This window comes from Pecten maximus, chromosome 16 (genome assembly GCF_902652985.1).
Source record: "Pecten maximus chromosome 16, xPecMax1.1, whole genome shotgun sequence".
NCBI classification, from domain to species: Eukaryota; Metazoa; Mollusca; class Bivalvia; order Pectinida; family Pectinidae; genus Pecten; species Pecten maximus.
In genome coordinates this window covers 5,710,654-5,736,738 of record NC_047030.1, presented here as the reverse complement: position 1 = coordinate 5,736,738, position 26,085 = coordinate 5,710,654, and the positions used below count along the sequence as shown (strand labels likewise).

The window sequence follows — 26,085 nt, the reverse complement described above, 5'->3', positions numbered from 1 at the left end:
CAAGTGAGGGTTAAAAAGAACCCATGTCAATTAATTATTCCCCATCTTCAGCAAAAGAAAACAAGTTAGAAAACAAAATAACACAGACGAAAAAAAACATTCTAAAAAACAAAACAATCTTTAGAAACAAACAGCATAGCGAAAAAGTTAGAAAATAAAACAATCTAGAAAACAAACATAATTTAGAAAAACAAAGAAAGCTGAAAACAAAAGAATCTTTAGAAGCAAAACAAGATAGAAAAAAAAGTTAGAAAACAAAACAAGACAAAACAAAAACATATACATGTAGAAAATAATAACGAACCATAAAACAAAAACAAGCCAGAAAACAAAACAAGCTAGTAAACAAAACAAGCTAGTAAACAAAAATAAGCTAAAAAAAATAATTACGAACAAGAAGGCAAAATCTAAAAAAAACAAAAAACAAGCTAGAACATAAAACCAAAAGAAGCTAGAAAACAAAGCAAGTAAAGTAAGAAGAAAAAAACATGCTACAAAAAACACAACATACAGAACAAACTATCAACTATCAAACATAAACAAAATCAACAAATAACAAAGTAAACACAATTCGAGATGATATTATGTACATTTTAATCATGAGAAAACATCTTCATTCAGGAACTGTACCAAACACACGCAGATAGATATCACTTACAAAATACTGTACACAACTTATCAACGGTACCCCACCACAATGATTAATATCCCTAGTTCAGCTCCATAACTTCATCATACGCGGTTTGTAAATAATTGTGACCCCACTGCCACGCTTTCCACTACAGTACAACGACAGTAGTCGAAGACTTTGAAGATCTTTATGCATTTGACGATCACACATTTCCGACTCTAAGTAGGACGTTCTAGCATGACAGACTCCATGTTAATGGTCATGTAATGTCACCGGGTTACTGTTCGCCATCACAGTTTGGCAGCAGACCAATCAGACCTTACTGTATGTGTTAAAGGAGTGCGTACTCTGTTGTAAGAACTTTGGTTCGCTCTATTTGATTTTCTATCTAATAATGTTTTCAGCTCAGAGATCTACATTTAGCTAGACATGTATTTAAAATGACAGGAGCAAAGTGAGTTTTTAGGAAATCCCGGTGCATAGTTTCTTCCTGTTGGAGCTTTTAAAAAAGAAACGAATGGCAAACATAATGGTACGAGGATCTCTGAACAAAGTATCACTGATATCATTGGAATCACCGAAGTATATCCCAAAAACTATACGTATCTACTAAGCAAAGCTGAACTTGATATAGCAGGTTTCGACCTTTTCCTAAACGAAAATTCACCAAGTAGACACAGAGGTGTCGGTTTGTACATAAAAAAACAGATCACTGTGGAGTAGAAGTTAACATGGGAACGGCATTCAAAGAAAGTATATGGGTAAAAATAAAGTTGTTGGGTAACGGCTGTCTCCTGGCTGGATGTATATATAAGAGCCTGAACTCAACAGAAAACAATATTGAAGAACTTCGTAAACAAGGTATCGTCCACAAAATGTTATAGTCACTTACTCATCATGGGTGACTTCAATCTACCGAAATAGATTGGAATTCCTGGTCATCAACCAACGATAAAGAAAGTGATAATTTCATCGAATGTTTAAGGGATAACTTTCTATATCAACACACCACAAATTTCACAAAGAGTAGGAAAGGGAATGAACCTAGTATTTTAGATCTTTAAATAACAAATGAAGAAGAAATGATCAGAGACATACACTACAACAGTCCGATTGGCAGCAGTGACCATCTTGTTTTAAATTTCAAGTTCTACTGTGAACAATCTCCCACATTGAACGAAACTCTGCGTTTAAAATATGAAAAGGGTGAATACTAAAAGATGAAAGATGATATTCCAAGAGAATGGCATGGAATCCTTCAAGGAAATGTAGAGGAAATGTATCAAACCTTCACCTCAATTATTGAGACTAGTACCAATAAATACATACCTAAAGCGAAACCGAAAAAATCTGAAACATCTAGAAAAGGAGAACTACCCTTGAGTGAAAATATAAGGAAATTAATCAACAAGAAGCATCGAACATGGCAACGATATAAGGAAACGAAAGATGAAGATAAGAGACTATTGTAAAGCTCGAAATAAGTTAAAATGGGAAATACGGAAAGCAAGAAGAGAAATGGGAAAAAAGGATAGCAGAGGATATAAAATGCCACCCGAAACGGTTTTGGAAGTATGTCAACTCGAAAAGAAAAGTAAAATCAGGAATATCAGATTTAAAAGGTCTTAATGGGGATAACAATCAAATGGCAGTTACGGATGGCGACAAAGCAGAAGTTTTAGCAAAATTCTTCAGCAGCGTGTTTACACAAGAACCACAAGGAGATCTACCAGAATTTAAGCCTAGAAATATAACCTTCCCTTTTGAGGCCATTATCGTTAATTCTCAACTCGTAGAAAAAACTACTTTCAAATTTAAATGAAAATAAGTCTCAAGGCCCAGACAATATGAATCCAAGAGTGATGAAGGGATTACGAAAAAATATAAGCGAACCCGTGGCCGATCTATTCAACAAATCTCTATCAGATGGAAAGCTACCGCAAACATGGAAAGAAGCGAATATCACGGCAATCTTTAAAAAGGGAGCAAAGTCTGATCCTGGAAACTATAGACCAGTGAGTTTAACTAGTATAATTGTGAAGGCACTCGAAAAGCTGGTAAGGGATAGTATTGTTAAACATATGGACAAAAATAATTTATTAATCTCTGAACAGTTCGGCTTTATATCAGGCAGATCAACCCAACTCCAGCTACTTACAGTACTCGAGGAATGGACAGATATAATAGACAAAGGCGGTCAACTCGATGTTATATATATGGATTTCATGAAGGCCTTTGACAAAGTACCACATCAATGTTTATTAAAGAAATTAACAGGTACGGAATTAGTCAAAAGATTGTTAAATGGATTGATGACTTCCTTAGTAATCGTTGCCAACGTGTAATTGTCAAAGGCAAATCATCGAAAACTTACCCAGTAATCAGCGGTATTCCCCAAGGTAGTGTACTAGGTCCAATACCGTTTTTAATATATATAAATGATCTTCCTGACATTACAGCTTCCCAGTCGCCATTATTTGCAGATGACACTAAACTATACAGGCAGATAAACAGCAATGATGTTCAAATACTTCAAAATGATCTGGACAAACTTCAAATTTGGTCAAATACATGGCTACTGAAATTTCACCCAAAGAAGTTGAAAGTTCTCTCAATTAAATCTTCTGAGAAAAGACAATACTACATGTCAGGACCGGGTGAAGAAAAAATTCAACTAGAAAACGTTACGTGTGAGAAGGATATTGGTGTCATGATCGACGAAGATCTGAACTTTAAATAACACATACAATTAAGTGTCAACAAAGCAAATAGCATAGTTGGATTGATACGGAGATCATTTGTGTATTTAGATGAATCAATGTTTACAATACTATTTAAAGCACTAGTAAGGCCCCATCTTGAATATGCTGCGAGCGTCTTGAACCCTTTCAGAATTAACGATATTGATCTGATTGAAAATGTGCAGAGGAGGGCAACTAAACTCATCCCAGGACTTAAAACGCTATCGTATTCGGAACGTTTGGAAAGATTAAATCTTACAACACTTTCACATCGGAGAACTAGAGGAGATGTCATCAATGTTTTTAAAATAATGAACAATATATATGATAGTCGAGTAACGAAAAACTTTTTCCAAATGGATAATAACAACAGAACTAGAGGTCACTCCCAGAAAATTTTCAAAAAACGATGTCGACGGGATGCAAGGAAACACTTCTTTAGCTATCGAATTGTTGATCTCTGGAACAGTCTTCCCCAACATGTCATAAATGCAGAAACTGTTTATCAGTTTGAAATCCTGTTGGACAATTATTGGAAAAATAACCGGTTTATATATAAAGAACAATAATCTCCAAATGCTACATGTACATTGCACCGGACTGATATTATTTAATTATTATTTCTTTGTAATTTACTGGATATGGATATAGAGGCTTTCAGCCTGCGTCCATAATGTTTCCTAATAAATCCTAATAAATGATATTATGCAAACAGTTTTTAACACCTTCAAGCACGAATTGGATATTAAAACACTATTTGGTTAGAATAGATATAAAACTGCATCACACAGCAGCTGTTTATTCTTCGTGGACACTTCATGGATGTTGCTAGGGGCCATAATAATGTACATGTAAATCGATAACATATTGAACAAACTAAATAGGCATTATATTCAAAAGTGCAGGAGAGAAGAGGTACAGAACAATCAATATATTTCATAGTTTTGTGCATTTAATAACTTTAAAAGAAAGTATGGCTATACACTTAAGCATTTAGATATGCCAAGCACGGTTTCGGACAAAACTCTTACAATCTCATTATTTGACCTCGATTACTGTCACTACGTCTGTATAATCAATGAGTAATTAATCTGTTCATATTTACACCAAAGTGTTAAATTCAAGATAAGAATGCAGGAATACAGAAACGTTTATAGCCCAAATCATTTTGTGTTCACGTGTCTTTGGTTTTGCATCATTTACATGTATATTTAATTAGATAATTCTTAAGGGAAAATGATGTTTGCTAATACATTTCAGAAATGCACTTTTTGTTTATAACAATTAACAAAAAAAGTTTATATATACTCTTTGCACAATGACTACTCACTAGGCATGACAAATAAGCAATACACCAATATTTTCAATAATTCGAAATAAACATTGATTAATGATGATTGTTTGTATTGTACTGGTGATCGAACTGTCAAGATATAGCATTGTGAGACAGTAACAAGATTCTAAAAGTCAAGCTCTTCCGGCGGAAATTCCTGACCGGTAACTTGACCGGAAGTGTGTCCTTGAGTTAACAATATGTATGATACACGTGATCTATTGCACTCGCACTTATTATTCATCAAACATATACGGAAGTTCAGACATCTGAGGAATAAAGCACTTAATTAGAAGGGATTTCAAAACAGTCAAATCAAAATATTAGGTTTTTTAAAGTAATTTTTGACGGTAACTTGTTGTTTGAATACCTGTATTTTGTGTATATATATAAGAACAACATGGGATTTAAAATTGTTTTCTATATAGTATATTACAAATCACTATTAAAACAGTTTAGTCTGCCAGAATCGTTCCATAAGAGCAACAAGTAGCTATCTTGTTTTGATAGTTTTGAGAAAATGATGGACAGTTTGAATCATTATGGCAATTATTTGAAAAATTGGCACATGTCATAATTAAACCTGTCAATCCTGTTTATTTGTGAGATTGACCCTTGCTGCACCACTGTTTTGAAGTAAGTTTAAAACAACAAGGTAGAACATTGTTGCATTATTGAAGTCACAATTATTCACTGATAGAATGACTAAACCTACCTTTATTTAAGGAATTGGGTATAGGTTTGTGATAGATATTATTTTCATCTCCTACGTAAATATTAGAATATACATGTAGCTGGTGCCTTCCTTCATATAATTATTTTCGTAGCAACAGAATATGTGCTTTCGGAAACAATTACATTGTACTTATTTTATGAAGGAACTATGACTGTTACGCACTTTGTCATCTTTAAGTTGTTGTTTTATTGCCCAGTGTATTTATTCCCAGTTGACTGTTTTATCCTGTCTCAAACTCTGTGTCCTGTCCTTTATCGGATTCGTACCAGTTGTGAATGATATAATGGAACCTCAATTGAATTTCAAACGAGTTTTCAAGATGGAGTTAGCCGCTCGCCTCAAGCATGATAACTGATTATTTTCCAACTTTACAACGTATTGGACGTAAGATCAGTACCTGATTACATCCGTGCAAACATTTACTTATATGATTATAAAACTGCACAGCAAATGGGGAATCTCTGTCGTTTTTAACTAAAGTTCTTTTCGTGACAAATGAAGAATCACAGTACCGCCATTTGGATCCAAGTGGTACATTTGAAAAAAAAAACATAGATCACGTTTCATTATGAATACAGCATATTCGCACCGGTATAACTGGTACGAACCCGATACAGGAACGCACGTCATTTTATATACTTGTAACATGTAACATGTAGTGCCGGGTATGGCACCTTCCTCCACAAACTGATACTGAGATAGCACCTTGTTATTCTGATCATGTTCTACTTTCTGGAGATAGAACCTGTCCATAATTAACCAAATTGTTTTTAAATGGTTACATATTTTTACACAAGAAAGAGGCATACTTGAATAATAAACAATGAATCTTATTTCTGCCAAAATATCGAGATGGCTCCTTGTTGCTCTATTGGGACGAATTAAGTAAGGTAAAGATATTTACGTTAAGAAGCGAGATAGATATTTCAAAATATAGCCGAGTGTAGCTGGGTGTAAAGGATGGGATTAACGTGAAAGTGATTAACGGTGTAGATAGGGGTTTACTATAGATCAGACAGATCCGGTTTTGGTGGTAGGATTTAAACAGTATGTGTCGCGTCTCCGAATTAGATATTCATACATTGAATGGCTGGTGTGTAAAAATAAAATCATATATTGGGGTGTCTGCTATTGTAAACTATATCGTGGCATCTAGGGCCCTTCAGGTAGGGCGGAAGGATTGTACATGCTGTCTCATTGCATGATCTTATCTTTCTCCTATTTCTAAACAACTTTCTTCTTCCTAATGTCTTCCTTGACACTGCCCCACTTATGACCTTCTGTTGAGCGTTCGCCAGTGGGAGGAAGGCTTTGAGATACGTCCCTTGATCAAAATAGCAGTTACTACCCCTGCTTAACGCAACAAATATTGGGGTGAGTGGATCGTCCGTTGTCGCATAATGTGACAGGGTGAGATGTACTACAGGGTGTCTTCGGTAGTATGCTTCAGTGAGGTAGCACTTTAAAGTCGGCATCAGTGCCGTGCTCAAACGACAAAATACGATCATACCGCAGCCTCCTAATCACACAAACACACTCACACACGCATGCATATCGCACACAGCGGAATCCGTTCCTAAACGGCCCTAGCTGTTGTTAGGACGTTACACAATTCTACACCACACCGAATCAAAATTTGCTATCTAATTATTTGATTTTCCCGCTCCATAGCATATTTTAGATTTCCCTTTACTTTTACGTACATCCCCTGGCTCTAGGTATACATGTATCTACATAAAAGTTCGGTTTGCATTTAGCATTGTTTGTACCGACATTTCTTCAAGTAAACTTCTACAAATCATATTGTCTCTCTGCAAGGGTAACATATATGTGTAATAATTTATCTGACATAATAGGTATTTCAACAGTATTCCCCTTTTTGACGATGTAATTACAACCCTCATTATCGTCAATTGTTGTCGCAAACGTAATATAGTAGATTTGATTTGAACTCAACAAAGCAAACTCGGAGCGAAACGTGTAATATACCAGTTAAAATATTTCACTACAATAAATCATTTTAGGTAACTACGATATCTAACTCCTGTCCGCTTTGCGATGTCACACCAGCTGTTGAGTTTTGATATTTTTATCACAAGCACAAGAAGAGCGCCGTGTATATCACTGTTTTGTTGCAATTGGTTCCAACACAGTAATTCAACAAGCTGATAACAAGAACTATAACAGTCCACCATAGCCATCTGATAGGTGATCACCATGGTCACTGGTCCACCCGTTCAGAGATACTACACCAATGTCTTTCCTTGAGGGTTATTCTAATAATGAACAATTCTCGCTTTTATCGATTTCCGGAGTGTATTCATTGATACGGCCCAGCGACAAATTTGATCAATTAAAGGGATTATAATTGATTTGTTTCCATATTTGCTCAATTCGTCTGCCAATAAGATAAAAAAAAAACAACAGTAAAATCGGTCCTTATATTTAAGCTTACCTTTTCGGTAATATCGACAAATTGTGTTTAACCTAAGAGAATGAAAATGGGGCCATGTGCAAATAAACTTGAGTACAGTACGACTGTGAACGTTAATTATCACAGTTTCTATATTACCTGTATTAGATAATCGACAAAATGGAATATAGCAAAGTGATGATACAGTGACGAAATCGATAAAACTCACCGGGCATAAATAACTCTTTGTGTTATATGAAGTTGAACTTCATAGTAATATTTAATATGCCTAGTAATTCCTGTGTCACTACTCATTTCATGAGTGTCGTTGATGAAACGGAAAACGTTCATCCTTCTGAAAAATCTTTTTCATTTTTTTTCTAAGTCAAACTTCCGTTTTATTATTGGCCGATCAATATTCTGTCTTTTCTACGATTTTTTTACCTGTATTTTACACAATAACCGAATTAGGCATGTTTTATCGAATCAATATGTTAGAATTAATGTATACCCACGTGATAAAGCATATTTGATGGATATATGGAATAGAATCAAAGTAGAATAATTAAGAAACTATGAAATGTAATACTTAAATAATTCACCAATTGATGATGATCTGGACAAAATGACCCAATGAATCAATAATTCAACTTCCAATGTAAATGTTCTAAAACACGCTAATTTCTAGCTTAGCATGTGATTGAACTCTCGTTAGTTATCGATTAAAGAATTAACTAGTTGGACTCACTGTGGACTACACTATCATGACATTTGAAATCACAAACGCAAGACACCGTTATTTGATAGCCAATCAATAACAATCATTTTCGTGACCACGTGCTTCCATGTCATAAAGAATTGATCACTATAACGACTTGTAAAGAGAAGCGTATCACTGTCAAGGTACAGATTAACAGGCGTACCCCCAATTGGTCACGGAATGAATTAATTGATTAAATAGCCATGGTGTTACAGTTAGTTAGTATCTAAGTGTATTTATCGGCTGTTGCCGTTACATGTAACGTTTTATATGGAGTTAACAATTACAAGAAAGCCTATATAACTCCCAAAAATACACATTTACAATCGTTCAATTAATTTGTAAACAAGTTCACCTCCCAGATCGTTTTACTTCATAGTTTTGGAGCCATCTGTAATTTATTTCTTATAAAATCGCACTACTTCCGGCTAATAAACCTAAACAAATAGGGACAGATCACGCGGCCTTGTCGTATAAATACATTGCACTTACTTCTGTAAGATAGTTCAAGGTGATACACAACATTTCTGCTGTTTACATGCTTATCTGCAGATAGGGCATAGCGTGCTGTTCATTACGCATGACTCGATAGTTGATTACATTTGAGTTATTTTTTTTTCTTTATATTCAACTATTCCCATCCTTATTTCCCCACTAACACTCATGTTTGGCCTTAACTGGACATTCGTCACTTTGGAGCAAGATAAATCAAGGCCATTAAGATGGCGCCACCACTGCTTAGCACTGAAAGAGATGCACAACAAATCATAATGGAACAATTTCAGAGAATTATAATAAAATTAAGCGTCTCTCGTGTTGTCATTCCCTTGTTGTGGTGAATACAGTTTAAACAATAACAACCAATTAACGTATATTTCATTTGTGTAGACACACCATACATGGGCTGTGTCACTTCTGGTGTTTTCATTCTGTTTCGCTGCTGTTGTACGTTTTGTTATCTTTGTAGGAGTTATTTTTGCTGTCTTTCTACTTGGATGTTTGTGTCTGCTGACTTCGTGTATAACTTGAAATATGTACTGTCATCTGATACTGATCATGCGACCCTTCACGCGCTAAGTATATTGTTTATAAACTTAAAAGAATATCGCGTTACCTGTATGTATTTATGTAGACCCGTACTTCATACGTACTTAATGTATCAACATAACTTTGTATGTTATTGTAACATAAATAGCTGGAAAACGTGATGACAACTGATTACATCATGTGTGTGTATATCCTTACATCCAAATGTACTAGACATCTCAGTGTGACTGAAGGATCTACCCTAACACCTTTTGACGACTTATTAAAGAATGTACTTTAACACATTCTAATGGAGGTATTGAAATATCTACTTCCTGATGAAGGTATTGGATGATCTACTTTAACACCTTCTGATGGGGGTATGGAAAGATATACCCTAACACGCATTGAAGGATCTACCATCTGATAGATGCATTGAATGATTTCGAATGATCTTTCTAACATCTTCTGATGTAGGTATTCTGATGGATCTACCATCTGATGGCGGCATTGAATTATCCACCATAACACCTTCTGATGTAGGTATGGTGTAGACTTTGAATGACATTGAAGGATATTCTTTAACACCTTATGATGGGGGTATGAGAGGATCCACTTTAACACCTTGTGATGGGGGTATTTGGAAGAATCTTCCTTTTTGATCGGGATATTAAAGGATCTACTTTAACACGTTCTGATGAAGGTATTGAATGATCTACCATAACACCTTCCGATGGAGGTTTTTTGATGGATCTACCGTCCGATGGAGACATTAAATGATCTATTTAAACACCTTATAATGGAGATATTTGCAAACAAGAACAAGAAATATGATATTAAAGATAGCCATGCGTCCACCCACGTGTGTTGATGCAGCAGAGCATATGCTGCTGTAAAAAAAAAACAAAATCAATGTCTAACCATATGATGGCACTTTCATTCCTCAGTAAACGGAAGTCACCTTGTTATTGTCCAAAATTAGTCAGCAACATGGAAGTGACTTTTCGGTTAAGTACAGAATGAAACCTTTTGATCTTAAGAGCTCGGATATGGGAAGATTTCTAGATTGACCTCAGCTCATGGATCCATAAAATGTTTAATGTCGCTCTTAACATTTTAAAAGATATCTTGTTTTGTCGACCTCGACATCAGACATCCTAGGGCACCAATGCACCTGTGTTTTTAGATGATTTGTACTCATCTGCCGTTATCCCTGTATGTACTAGTTATCTTGCTGATTATCATCAGATGTAAGTAAAGTCACACAAGTGAGTAAATAAGTCATTTAAACATAGCCTAGTAGTAGAGACAGTACATTCCATACAATTAATACAAAACAATCATACAGCTCTTTTGTCCTTCGAGAATTTAAGTAATGCTATTCTCTAAACGTGAGTAAATCAAGAAGGGAATTCGGGAACTCAAAGTGGACAAATGTTGAATTAGAAAATAAAATGGGTATTGACCCCTTACTATAATCAATCGGTAAGCTGTGGCCATGGAATAATTTCAAATGATAACAATTTATAATAATTTGTTGTAAAGTGATACTTCGTACACGTATCGATGCCCTGTGTGCAAAATATCACTTTACAAGAAATTAATTATGCACCAGTATTACATGTACATATACATGTATACCCTAAAAAAATTACACATATTTGCTCAACTTCAACATTTCATGACAGTCAACATCTGGGACAGCCTTAGATAGAGAAAATGAAGGATGAACAGGGCGTACAGACGTCAACAGGAGTTTAACATCCGGGCATTGTTGTCTACGACCTAAACAGATGGTAATTCTCAGGTGTATCTGTCATTTTCTATATTATAATATCAGGTTAAACATGTGTATCATGTTAGAAAAATGTAAAATAAAACATATTTCCCTATAGTTCAAATAAACGCACAAATGAACCTAATATTTGACGTGGCGTCAACTGGTCTTTATTCTATAACTTAAAATTCCATTAAAAATAATATCAGGATTATACTCTTCCCATCCCTTAAACAATGATTACCTGATGTCTTACACATTATATTGCCGCTATGAGCAGAGGCGCTGTGCCTAGAGGAGAAATGAATATACCTTTGAAATACTAGTCCTTCACGATCCAATGAAAGGCTATAATCTTAAAGTTACAAAAAACTAAAAACTAAAAAAAAAAAAAAAAAAAACTTGATTAAATGTCTCTAATCTCCATCTTTTGCTAAAGGATCCAGTCGGGACGTTAATCTATGTTAATTCCCTGGTGACGGATGCTCAGTGAAGTTTAAGTAAATGTTTTTAGTTACCTATGGTATAAATGTGGGATCCGATACCAATGGAGAAAATCTGAAATAAAAGATCACTTAGATAATGAGGCTTATGGATCGTCACTTTCTAGATGGATAGGTTGACTTTTTTCAGTGAAACACATTAGGATATACACAGTAAATCTGACAGGGAGGGTAGGTGTATTTAGGACTTATATTTAAGGGATCTCTCGTCTATAAAGTCGATCGTAAATGATAAGTAGAGAATGTGAAGTCGTAAAGTGTTGACAGATAAACAAATTAACAATACATGGCATCAAGAGATGCTTGATAATGTTAAAACAAACAAAAAACGCATTACGGTCAAATATTTTGGTTAATTGATTGTCGTGGTTTTATCGATTTCGCGTTCTAATTATTGTTTGGTCATTATGTTGAAATTACTGTTTTTGTTCGATATTAAGCGCGCGTAACATTTTAGTTAACGTATCGGTATCCTATTTTATTGTTTTGGCACCAGCAAAAAATGATAACAATAATGTAGAATTTCTAATAAAAAGAGTATACAAATAAGGACTTTCATAGCTATCATTAGTTCTCATGTAAGGGGGTAGTCAGACCTCTGAGCTCCGTGTTTATTGTGTAGAATTTTGAATATTAATCAATAGCCCCAGAAGCCCTCTCTTATTAATCTAATTAAATGTATCAGTCACTATTGGTCAACCGACAGATTCTCGTTTTCATTGCTTGATTGCCATCAAACATATTGGCTTATAGATTACATATTTTTATAGGAATATTGATCGGGGGAAGAAATGAACTACGTCATGCACTACTCGAGTTACGGAAATTGCAGAAGACAAAATCGGCCAAGCTTGCTATTGACGTAGAGAACTTATAACTATCAACACAAATGTCGTGAAATCTCTTCTTCTTTGTTTGTTTGTTTGTTTTTGTTTTTGTTTTGTTAACGTTTGAGTTTAGGTTCTATTAAAGTTCTCATGTTACTTGCCTTTAAAATTACTTCAAAACATATTGACTATTACAAACACAGTACAGATGTGCGATTATGAACGCAGAATCTGTCGCCTTTATACTTCGAATTGCATTGTACTTGCATATCGTAGGCTAGCTATTGGCATGCTTGATTAGAATAACTCAACCCTTTTTGTCCTTTATGTACATCAAATGACGGTCAATGAACGATGCTATTTTACATATTATACTTTAATCGATACATAAACAATCTAACTTTCACTTTAATGCTCCATTTGCAAAGAGCTGGAGATATTTCTAAAGATGACTTGTGAATTATCTTGATGTGAAGCAAAACGCTCTGTAATATATCTAATATGCACAGTGGCCATTAAATGGTCGAGGTCGATTAGTAGAAAGCAAAACCATTACTTATACCACCTTAAATAGGTTGACTACATTTTGAGGTACTCTATGGGTGATTTTAAAGCAGCATTATCAAGTCCAAATATTTGAAGGCCTGATAAGATAAACAATTCCACCTTAGGGTATAGCATCCCCGGAAAGGATTACTGATTTCAATACTAGCAAACCGGTCTTTGCATAACAACGAACACACCTGCCGTTTGGGCGGAAGCAGAAGAGGAGGAGAAAATAGGTCGAGATTGACAACGTGTACAAAGGAATAGAAAACATCTAAGGGATAGAGAAGGAAGCAAATTAACATTCAAAGGAAACAAATTCATAACATTGAAATGTGCTTAATATTCATATAAAATGACAAAGTTTTGTTTCTATCTCATTTCCAGCATTAACATTTAGGAGAGCTTGTGATTGCATGTCTTTACTACAAGTGAAGTTATAAATATTTCTTCAATATAAACACTTTTTACTAACCTAAACTTACCTTTCTAGAATATTCAATTTATCTTGTATCTTATACATGTAGGCTACTGTGGTTTATCAAAGATCTCTTTTCTGTGCAATTTTGTCTGTAATTTTTCACATATTTCATAAAATTAATGAAATGGCAGTACATCATTTTACTTCATATAATTTTGAAGGATTCGTAAAAGGAAAAAAACGATTTTGTAAATTCAAAAATCTTCAAATAACATCCCTTCTATACCAGCAATCCTATTTTTTAGCTTAAATAACGCACCCAGATGATTATTTATGTATTCACAATTGTTAGAAAAAAATGCTGTTAAATATAATTTGCTTATAAGGATACAATTGCTTAAGTAGGCCCCATGTATACTTTGTGAATCTGTGAGAAACAAATCAATATTACTAATAATACAATAACTGATGGAGTGTGCTATCGTTAAGAGCATTTGCCACAACATGTTTACGACATTCTACGTTCAAACCTTTACAACAATAAAATCAAGCAGTGAAAACTTGTAATATTAATTGTTAAATCTTGTATTTCTATATAATAGATGAAGTCGTATATAATATTGTTATCGAAATTCCAACATCAATACAATATTACCTAGGGTACTAACGATTTTCTCTCGTTATTACCCCCTCAGGTTCGCACTTATAAGTCGTCGCCTCTAGTATGACCACAATAGCTAGTGGATGTCATTTAGTCTATTCATCAGTCAATTAACTATTACACAAAGTGACCTTCGGATTAAATTCCCTTTTACATCGAGTAGCCGGAAGTGACGTCACGGACCCTAAGCGGCCCGCGGTAATTGATTTCTGTTGTAGAGTTAGACAACAATCAATTAACGTGGGGCTGATGGGTATTGACTAGAACAGATAATTCATGGAAAATTAATGTCAAATTTGATGTCGTGGAGATTATAGAATCTTACAGTGCACTGATCGATATATCGAGCTTTGTGGATTGAGCGGGAGAACCTATACTTATCGCATTTAACTGATCGTTATTGAATTATAGATGATGTCGTTATTATCAGCGATAGATAAAGTATTATAGGAAATTATTACTATGGTTTAAAAATTTTAGAAAGTAAAAAAAACAAACTTGTTTGTAAACACCTTTGAGTGTCTGAAAATGTATACATACACATTGTATGTTATGACTACTTATGATTAATGAATATAATAATGTTTTACCTAGAGTAGATTAACTCCTTGTAACCTCTCTATCAGAAGGTCCAGTATATAGGTATCTACCGGATAGCTACAACTTAGTTGTTCTTATTTCGTTCTTTTTGCTTCTTTCTGGTAAAGACTATATTCAGATATCTACATTTTCTTCAATTGCATTTATTCGATCATGAATAACGAAGCAATACCTTCTGATATTACATTTGTGAATTAATTCTGATATTCAAGGGTATGACATTTAGAGGGATGTATGGCTATATAATCACAACCCTTATATTCCCCTTACAGAAACACCTCCTTCCCTCTACAGACAATATTCAAGCATATATACTTCCTAACATTACATTCGCAAAATCTGTAGGATAGTCCAGCATATATTCATAAGAAGGATTACAAAATTACAATCCTCGGACAGGATACCCCAATATTCAGTCCTATATTCTATCTCACATAACATTTGTGAATTATCTGTAGGACAGTCAAAAATAGTTCCGAGAAGGACTACATATTCACAATCCTCGGGCAGGATACCCCAATATTATCAGTAGGCTGGTCCAAAGCCTTTCCTCAGAAAATAAAGCCCGTTTCAACAAAATGTTCACGAAATAATTTATCTATAATGAGGAAACATACAAGATGAATCCGGAAAACATTTGTGAAACGGGAGACATCTCTGCTAATGGTTGGTTAACTATTCTGTTAAGGTGGTAAATATACATGGAAATGGTGATGAATATTCATAAAGAATGGGAATCAATTATTTGAAGGATGGGGGACATTACTATGAACATTCTTGGAATTTGTTTAGTGAATTGAGGAGACCATTTTAAGGACGTTGAGGGGTTTTTTTTGTTGTTTTTTTTTGTGAAAACGAGTATTTCTATAATGGATGAGGTGCATTCTTTTTAAAGTGAAACATGTATGTAATATGAGAGGGATATTACTGTGAATGGTGCTATATTTTCTATTATAGATAGTTTTATTTAGGTGTTTGGAGCGGGAAATTACGTGAAGGGTGTTATATATTTCTATCAAAGAGGATTGGGTCAAAGGTTTGTGAAGGGAGAAAACAATAGGTGAAGGGTGGGAGATATGAATGCGAAAGATCATGGTAAATAGGATCGAGAGAAAATCTTGTGAAGAAATGGAAATATTTATTGTGGGGGTGGTATAGACGTCTTTGAAATGAAGATATGATACTTTTGAGCTAAGGGAGGGAAATGTTTTTTTTTATAAAAGGCTGATGAATTATTTCTGAAGACGGGGAAATATCTGTGAATGGTGAAGACGTGACTGTTCAGCAAACATTTGACGTCTTGGAGACTATTCAGTTAAGGGCTGACGAAATGTGTACATGTACAAGATGATAATGGTACGGATGTTGGGACATATTATCATCTGGGGCATTGCTCTGTCACATGGGTGAGAGAAGTGTGTTTGTTTGTGGAAAGAAGGAAGTGTGTACGTAGAGGGAAGGAGGTATGTCTCTAGAGAGAAGGAGGTATGTCTGTAGAGGGAAGGAGGTATGTCTGTAGAGGGAAGGAGGTGTGTCTGTAGAGAGAAGGAGGTGTGTCTGTAAGGGGAATGAGGTGTCTGTAGAGGGAAAGAGGTATGTCTGTAGAGAGAAGGAGGTATGTCTGTAGAGGGAAGGAGGTATGTCTGTAGAGTGAAGGATGTATGTCTGTAGAGGGAAGGAAGTATGTCTGTAGAGGGAAGGAAGTATGTCTGTAGAGGGAAGGAGGTATGTCTGTAGAGGGAAGGAGGTGTGTCTGTAAGGGGAAGGAGGTGTGTCTGTAGAGGGAAGGAGGTATGTCTGTAGAGGGAAGGAGGTATGTCTGTAGAGGGAAGGAGGTATGTCTGTAGAGGGAAGGAGGTATGTCTGCAGAGTGAAGAATGTATGTCTGTAGAGGGAAGGAAGTATGTCTGTAGAGGGAAGGAAGTATGTCTGTAGAGGGAAGGAGGTATGTCTGTAGAGGGAAGGAGGTGTGTCTGTAAGGGGAAGGAGGTGTGTCTGTAGAGGGAAGGAGGTATGTCTGTAGAGGGAAGGAGGTATGTCTGTAGAGGAATGGAGGTGTGTCTGTAGAGGGAAGGAGGTATGTCTGTGGAGGGAAGGAGGTTTGTCTGTAGAGGGAAGGAGGTATGTCTGTAAGGGGAAGGATGTATGTCTGTAGAGGAATGGAGGTGTGTCTGTAGAGGGAAGGAGGTATGTCTGTAGAGGGAAGGAGGTATGTCTGTAGAGGGAAGGAGGTATGTCTGTAGAGGGAAGGAGGTGTGTCTGTAGAGGGAAGGAGGTATGTCTGTAGAGGGAAGGAGGTATGTCTGTAGAGGGAAGGAGGTGTGTCTGTAGAGGGAAGAAGGTATGTCTGTAGAGGGAAGGAGGTGTGTCTGTAGAGGGAAGGAGGTATGTCTGTAGAGGGGAGGAGGTATGTCTGTAGAGGGAAGAAGGTGTGTCTGTAGAGGGAAGGAGGTGTGTCTGTAGAGGAAAGGATGTATGTCTGTAGAGGAAAGGAGGTATGTATGTAGAGGGGAAGGAGGTGTGTCTATAGAGGGAAGGAGGTATGTCTGTAGAGGGAAGGAGGTATGTCTGTAGAGGGAAGGTGGTGTGTCTGTAGAGGGCAGGAGGTGTGTCTGTAGAGGGAAGGAGGTATGTCTGTAGAGGGAAGGAGGTGTGTCTATAGAGGGAAGGAGGTATGTCTGTAGAGGGAAGGAGGTGTGTCTGTAAGGGGAAGGAGGTGTGTCTGTAGAGGGAAGGAGGTATGTCTGTAGAGGGAAGGAGGTATCTCTGTAAAGGGAAGGAGGTGTGTCTGTAGAGGGAAGGAGGTATGTCTGTAGAGGGAAGGAAGTATGTCTGTAGAGGGAAGGAAGTATGTCTGTAGAGGGAAGGAGGTATGTCTGTAGAGGGAAGGATGTATGTCTGTAGAGGGGAAGGAGGTGTGTCTGTAGAGGGAAGGAGGTATGTCTGTAAGGGAAGGATGTATGTCTGTAGAGGGAAGGAGGTGTGTCTGTAGAGGGAAGGAGGTATGTCTGTAGAGGGAAGGAGATATGTCTGTAGAGGGGAAGGAGGTGTGTCTGTAGAGGGAAGGAGGTATGTCTGTAGAGGGAAGGAAGTATGTCTGTAGAGGGAAGGAAGTATGTCTGTAGAGGGAAGGAGGTATGTCTGTAGAGGGAAGGAGGTATGTCTGTAGAGGGAAGGATGTATGTCTGTAGAGGGAAGGAGGTGTGTCTGTAGAGGGAAGGAGGTATGTCTGTAGAGGGAAGGAGGTGTGTCTGTAGAGGGAAGGAGGTATGTCTGTAGAGGGAAGGAGGTATGTCTGTAGAGGGAAGGATGTATGTCTGTAGAGGGAAGGAGGTGTGTCTGTAGAGGAATGGAGGTGTGTCTGTAGAGGGAAGGAGGTATGTCTGTAGAGGGAAGGAGGTATGTCTGTAGAGGGAAGGAGGTGTGTCTGTACAGGGAAGGAGGTATCTCTGTAGAGGGAAGGAGGTGTGTCTGTAGAGGGATGGAGGTATGTCTGTAAGGGGAAGGAGGTATGTCTGTAAGGGGAAGGAGGTGTGTCTGTAGAGGGAAGGAGGTATGTCTGTAGAGGGAAGGAGGTATGTCTGTAGAGGGAAGGATGTATGTCTGTAGAGGGAAGGAGGTGTGTCTGTAGAGGAATGGAGGTGTGTCTGTAGAGGGAAGGAGGTATGTCTGTAGAGGGAAGGAGGTATGTCTGTAGAGGGAAGGAGGTGTGTCTGTACAGGGAAGGAGGTATCTCTGTAGAGGGAAGGAGGTGTGTCTGTAGAGGGATGGAGGTATGTCTGTAAGGGGAAGGAGGTATGTCTGTAAGGGGAAGGAGGTATGTCTGTAGAGGAAACGAAGTATGTCTGTAGAGGGAAGGAGGTATGTCTGTAGAGGGAAGGAGGTGTGTCTGTAGAGGGAAGGTGGTGTGTCTGTAGAGGGAAGGAGGTATGTCTGTAGAGGGAAGGAGGTATGTCTGTAGAGGGGAAGGAGGTATGTCTGTAGAGGGAAGGAGGTATGTCTGTAGAGGGAAGGAGGTATGTCTGTAGAGGGAAGGAGGTATGTCTGTAGAGGGAAGGAGGTATGTCTGTAGAGGGAAGGAGGTATGTCTGTAGAGGGAAGGAGGTATGTCTGTGTAGGGAAGGAGGTATGTCTGTAGAGGGAAGGAGGTATGTCTGTAGAGGGAAGGTGGTATGTCTGTAGAGGGAAGGAGGTATGTCTGTAGAGTGAAGGAGGTATGTCTGTAGAGGGAAGGTGGTGTGTCTGTAGAGGGAAGGAGGTATGTCTGTGTAGGGAAGGAGGTATGTCTGTAGAGGGAAGGAGGTATGTCTGTAGAGGGAAGGTGGTATGTCTGTAGAGGGAAGGAGGTATGTCTGTAGAGTGAAGGAGGTGTGTCTGTAGAGGGAAGGAGGTATGTCTGTAGAGGGAAGGAGGTGTGTCTGTAGAGGGAAGGAGGTGTGTCTGTAGAGGGAAGGAGGTGTGTCTGTAGAGGGAAGGATGTATGTCTGTAGAGGAAAGGAGGTATGTCTGTAGAGGGAAGGAGGTATGTCTGTAGAGGGAAGGAGGTGTGTCTGTAAGGGGAAGGAGGTGTGTCTGTAGAGGGAAGGAGGTATGTCTGTAGAGGGAAGGAGGTATGTCTGTAGAGGGAAGGAGGTATGTCTGTAAGGGGAAGGAGGTATGTCTGTAGAGGGACATGTGTGTCTGTAGAGGGACAGGTATGTCTGTAGAGGGACAGGTATGTCTGTAGAGTGACAGGTATGTCTGTAGAGTGACAGGTATGTCTGTAGAGGGACAGGTATGTCTGTAGAGTGACAGGTATGTCTGTAGAGGGACAGGTATGTCTGTAGAGGGACATGTGTGTCTGTAGAGGGACATGTGTGTCTGTAGAGGGACAGGTATGTCTGTAGAGGGACAGGTATGTCTGTAGAGGGACATGTATGTCTGTAGAGGGACAGGTATGTCTGTAGAGGGACAGGTGTGTCTCTAGAGGGACACGTGTGTCTGTAGAGGGACACGTGTGTCTGTATAGGGACATGTGTGTCTGTAGAGGGACAGGTATGACTGTAGAGGGACATGTGTGTCTGTAGAGGGACAGGTATGTCTGTAGAGGGACAGGTGTGTCTCTAGAGGGACACGTGTGTCTGTAGAGGGACACGTGTGTCTGTATACGGACATGTGTGTCTGTAGAGGGACAGGTATGTCTGTAGAGGGACAGGTGTGTCTGTAGAGGGACAGGTGTGTGTCTGTAGAGGGACAGGTGTGTCTGTAGAGGGACAGGTATGTCTGTAGAGGGACAGGTATGTCTGTAGAGGGACATGTGTGTCTGTAGAGGGACAGGTATGTCTGTAGAGGGACAGGTATGTCTGTAGAGGGACAGGTATGTCTGTAGAGGGACATGTGTGTCTGTAGAGTGACAGGTGTGTCTGTAGAGGGACAGGTATGTCTGTAGAGTGACAGGTATGTCTGTAGAGTGACAGGTATGTCTGTAGAGGGACAGGTGTGTCTGTAGAGGGACAGGTATGTCTGTAGAGGGACAGGTATGACTGTAGAGGGACATGTGTGTCTGTAGAGGGACAGGTATGTCTGTAGAGGGACAGGTATGTCTGTAGAGGGACATGTGTGTCTGTAGAGTGACAGGTGTGTCTGTAGAGGGACAGGTATGTCTGTAGAGTGACAGGTATGTCTGTAGAGTGACAGGTATGTCTGTAGAGGGACAGGTGTGTCTGTAGAGGGACAGGTATGTCTGTAGAGGGACAGGTATGACTGTAGAGGGACATGTGTGTCTGTAGAGGGACAGGTATGTCTGTAGAGGGACAGGTATGTCTGTAGAGGGACAGGTATGTCTGTAGAGGGACAGGTATGTCTGTAGAGGGACAGGTATGTCTGTAGAGGGACAGGTATGTCTGTAGAGGGACAGGTATGTCTGTAGAGTGACAGGTGTGTCTGTAGAGGGACAGGTGTGTCTGTAGAGGGACAGGTATGTTTATAGAGGGACAGGTATGTCTGTAGAGGGACAGGTGTGTCTGTAGAGGGACAGGTATGTCTGTAGAGGGACAGGTGTGTCTGTAGAGGGACAGGTGTGTCTGTAGAGGGACAGGTGTGTCTGTAGAGTGACAGGTGTGTCTGTAGAGTGACAGGTATGTCTGTAGAGGGACATGTGTGTCTGTAGAGTGACAGGTGTGTCTGTAGAGGGACAGGTATGTCTGTAGAGTGACAGGTATGTCTGTAGAGGGACAGGTGTGTCTGTAGAGGGACAGGTATGTCTGTAGAGGGACAGGTATGTCTGTAGAGGGACAGGTATGTCTGTAGAGGGACATGTGTGTTTGTAGAGGGACAGGTATGTCTGTAGAGGGAAGGAGATATGTCTGTAGAGGGACAGGTGTGTCTGTAGAGGGACAGGTGTGTCTGTATAGGGACATGTGTGTCTGTAGAGGGACAGGTATGACTGTAGAGGGACATGTGTGTCTGTAGAGGGACAGGTATGTCTGTAGAGGGACAGGTGTGTCTCTAGAGGGACACGTGTGTCTGTAGAGGGACACGTGTGTCTGTATACGGACATGTGTGTCTGTAGAGGGACAGGTATGTCTGTAGAGGGACAGGTGTGTCTGTAGAGGGACAGGTGTGTGTCTGTAGAGGGACAGGTGTGTCTGTAGAGGGACAGGTATGTCTGTAGAGGGACAGGTATGACTGTAGAGGGACATGTGTGTCTGTAGAGGGACAGGTATGTCTGTAGAGGGACAGGTATGTCTGTAGAGGGACAGGTATGTCTGTAGAGGGACATGTGTGTCTGTAGAGTGACAGGTGTGTCTGTAGAGGGACAGGTATGTCTGTAGAGTGACAGGTATGTCTGTAGAGTGACAGGTATGTCTGTAGAGGGACAGGTGTGTCTGTAGAGGGACAGGTATGTCTGTAGAGGGACAGGTATGACTGTAGAGGGACATGTGTGTCTGTAGAGGGACAGGTATGTCTGTAGAGGGACAGGTATGTCTGTAGAGGGACATGTGTGTCTGTAGAGTGACAGGTGTGTCTGTAGAGGGACAGGTATGTCTGTAGAGTGACAGGTATGTCTGTAGAGTGACAGGTATGTCTGTAGAGGGACAGGTGTGTCTGTAGAGGGACAGGTATGTCTGTAGAGGGACAGGTATGACTGTAGAGGGACATGTGTGTCTGTAGAGGGACAGGTATGTCTGTAGAGGGACAGGTATGTCTGTAGAGGGACAGGTATGTCTGTAGAGGGACAGGTATGTCTGTAGAGGGACAGGTATGTCTGTAGAGGGACAGGTATGTCTGTAGAGGGACAGGTATGTCTGTAGAGTGACAGGTGTGTCTGTAGAGGGACAGGTGTGTCTGTAGAGGGACAGGTATGTTTATAGAGGGACAGGTATGTCTGTAGAGGGACAGGTGTGTCTGTAGAGGGACAGGTATGTCTGTAGAGGGACAGGTGTGTCTGTAGAGGGACAGGTGTGTCTGTAGAGGGACAGGTGTGTCTGTAGAGTGACAGGTGTGTCTGTAGAGTGACAGGTATGTCTGTAGAGGGACATGTGTGTCTGTAGAGTGACAGGTGTGTCTGTAGAGGGACAGGTATGTCTGTAGAGTGACAGGTATGTCTGTAGAGGGACAGGTGTGTCTGTAGAGGGACAGGTATGTCTGTAGAGGGACAGGTATGTCTGTAGAGGGACAGGTATGTCTGTAGAGGGACATGTGTGTTTGTAGAGGGACAGGTATGTCTGTAGAGGGAAGGAGATATGTCTGTAGAGGGACAGGTGTGTCTGTAGAGGGACAGGTGTGTGTCTGTAGAGGGACAGGTGTGTCTGTAGAGGGACAGGTATGTCTGTAGAGGGACAGGTATGTCTGTAGAGTGACAGGTGTGTCTGTAGAGGGACAGGTATGTCTGTAGAGGGACAGGTGTGTCTGTAGAGGGACAGGTATGTCTGTGGTACATGTATTATAGTACATTGTATCTGTATAATCTTTCCTGTAAACGTTTTACTGTAATCTCCTCGACGGTTGTTCGTTAAGTGATTGTCGACATTGATTGATATTTCTCTCGTTAAAAAAGGTAGACACGATTTAAGATGTCTGTTTATGCTATATGCTACCTCTTCTGATCTTAAGTCATTCGTAACAAATTTCATTAAAAGCAACTGACAGGTTGGCTGGTCACGAACAAACAACTGCATGAAATTCAAGCAAAGCCAATCGCCGAGAGGAAGATGTTTTCCCACGTTTGCGCATTGACCATACATTTATCGCATACGTGTTATGCTTTAAGAAACGAATATCTTGTGTCGTATCTGTGATCAACATACTTAGCTTCCAACAAAATCGCGAACAAACTTTATTTTTATCACTGTTTATAAGATACAATCTTCATTTACATGTAATAGACATTTGCCAACAAAATCGCGAACAAATTTTATTTTTATCACTGTTTATAAGATACAATCTTCATTTACATGTAATAGGCATTTGCCATATTGTGTTTTCAACAAGTTCAATTTGCTATTCGCGACAGTTTAGGTTGCTTACCTCTAAACTTCTCTGTTGTTTTTCAGTCTTAAGTTTCTCTAATTACAGGTGAATCGTAAATCAATGCTGATTTGTTGTAGCTTGCTAAGGTGACTTCAATTTGATGTACTTTTTAATATGTCATAAAATTGTATGTACATTCCAAATTCTTCACCAATTATTGCGTATTTTGAAATATATTGTCATTTCATTATTGGTTTATATCTTCAGACATTAATTTGTGGGTACGTTTCTATTTGTCAATTTATTTTTAGCTTTCAAATTCGTCATCATTGTTTCTGCATCTTCAAATATGTCTGCCTCATCAATTCTTGTTTAAGTTACCAACAAATCATTATTCTTTGTGTACATATTTCACATATATCAATTCACCTGTACCATTAAAACCTGACATAGCATGGAGCAATCTTTTATCTATTTTGCCAAAAGTGAATTCACTTAGTTACATCAACTAAACCACTCACCTGTTATCATTAATGCTGTATTACGTTTTGTGTAGATTTTCCGAAAGTATATCGGCTTACACACCATGACGTAACGATTGATACTGATGTTGCAGAGTGACAAAACACTAGTTACTAACGTCAGCATGTTCAGAAATCCAAACATTACACAAGCGCCCTCCGATAAGGGCCAGTCTCCCCCTAAAAACAGGGTAAACACTGTCACAGGCATGTTTAAAACGGACACCAACCAATCTGCTGTGGTTAAACCGAGGATGAAGTAGTTGGTCATTGTCCGGAGTTCTTTTGACCGACATATGATGACCCATATGCATGTATTTCCACCTATAGCCAAAAGACATATTATAGATAATATCACTCCTTCTATATAGAGTTCCACCGAAGAGAATTCGTTTGTTGAAGCGTCCACGGATGCTGTATTGTTACTCTGGGTAACGTTGGGGTCCATTACTGTTGAGGCTACTGCCGCTGTAGTATATTCTAGGGATCCTGCTCTCCGATAAAATGACGTCGGCGATCCACACTTGAAAACAATTCAACTGTGTGTCATTGTATTAGACACCATCCTTGATTTAATTGTCGTTTTCCCGGTTAAAAGTGTCCGTACATATACAACCACCTTCTGATGAGTCTGTATGACTGCGTCAGTTTTTGTTCCACGATAAAAGCGTTTCCTTTAAAACAAGCTTTTTGTCCTTTCTCTATCAGTTTACTGTTTAGTCTGTGGTGATGAAACCGAGGGTTACATATTTCACTCTAGACTTGGACTTCTTGACCTATTATGCAAATTTTCCCATGGTATGCCGTAGCAGCCGTGATGTAGCAATTTTTTTCACGGCTTATTACCTATCGATAACTGATATATCTACATGTATATACACATGTTATTAGTGAAAGTCTATATGAAGGACGTATATTTAAACCGTACTATTGATCATTGTCAATTTCCGTCAATCAATGCTAAACTAAAGATTTCTCTTAATTACTCTCAAGTTTAGTCCATCATCAACGTGAAGGTCCTTAATCCATTCGAGCGGTACTTATTTATCTTTTGCACAGTGTCAAAAACGACAAGCGGTTATACATTCGCACAGAAACAAACAAACCCGTCAGGTGTAGGAAGTAAACGAGCTGTTAATGTAAGAAAGTCCTGGATGGTGATGTGGTTAAAAACCGGTTTTTTAGTGATAACATGTCTCTTGGCCCATTTGCCTCGTCAAGCGTCACTCCACTGTCCCAGTACTATGTCCGCCATAGCGATATCAACACTCCCCTAGAAGTTTATCAATATAATTATTGCGTGTCGCGCTGTCAAGTTCACATTTCATTTCCTAGCGTACTACCTCTCGTATGGTAGATTGTATACATCACTGTACTCTCGGTCAGACAGTCAGGACTTATCTATATTACTACTTCAGGGTATACGTAACAGGTTATTCCGACTCTCACGGATATCCTACTGGTCCAATAACGTCAGATTCAGATCCAAACCTTTATTAATCGTACGCCCCGGGGCTAATAACTTATAGTTTACATATATTATAATGTAAAGGCGATGGGTAGTCAGGAGATCGGCTTACAAAGGATACATCGTGTAAATATTATATATAATGTATCATAATATGAAGACGATGGGTAGTCAGGAGATCGCCCCAAAAAAGATACATCGTGTTAAAATATATATTACGTTTTAAGGTCTTAAGTAGTTGCTGCAATGCTTGTTAGGCGTCTGTTATCTATACATGAATAGAAGTGTATTACGTAAACAAAGGACCGTACAGCTGAAAAATATGTTTACTGCTGAATACAAATAAAGGTGTCGCTACTACTTGTCACGAGATATACAAAAACTTCTTGAAAAAAATAGAGAAAGACATTTCTATAAGGATTCTGTTACAACGCCACGTAAGTTTTATACGTGACATTTGATGACTAGTACGGTATGTACACTGTCACCTTCACCAAACAAATGACCAGGGGAAAATGTGTACCGCAAGGTGTAATCTCGAAAATCTGTGTCGATTTCGGCTATGTTTTTCTCTTACAATACTAAGCTATAGTTTTGTACTTGGACCGAAATGACTCGATTGTGCTGCTCTTTGCCTTATACCTGATTATATATGTGCGAGAGTATATGT

At 38.7% G+C, this 26,085-nt stretch overlaps 1 protein-coding gene across 1 annotated transcript in view; it reads right to left on the bottom strand.

Annotated features, from left to right (window-relative positions):
- The window catches only part of LOC117344895 (alpha-1D adrenergic receptor-like), a 30,330-nt gene extending 5,023 nt beyond the window's left edge, over positions 1-25,307 (bottom strand). Inside the window, exon 1 of the mRNA XM_033907766.1 lies at positions 23,948-25,307. Coding sequence (XP_033763657.1) covers positions 23,948-24,395 — 448 coding nt within the window. The 5' untranslated portion in view covers positions 24,396-25,307. The remainder of the gene's footprint in view (positions 1-23,947) is intronic.
- Between the last annotated feature and the right edge of the window lie 778 nt (positions 25,308-26,085).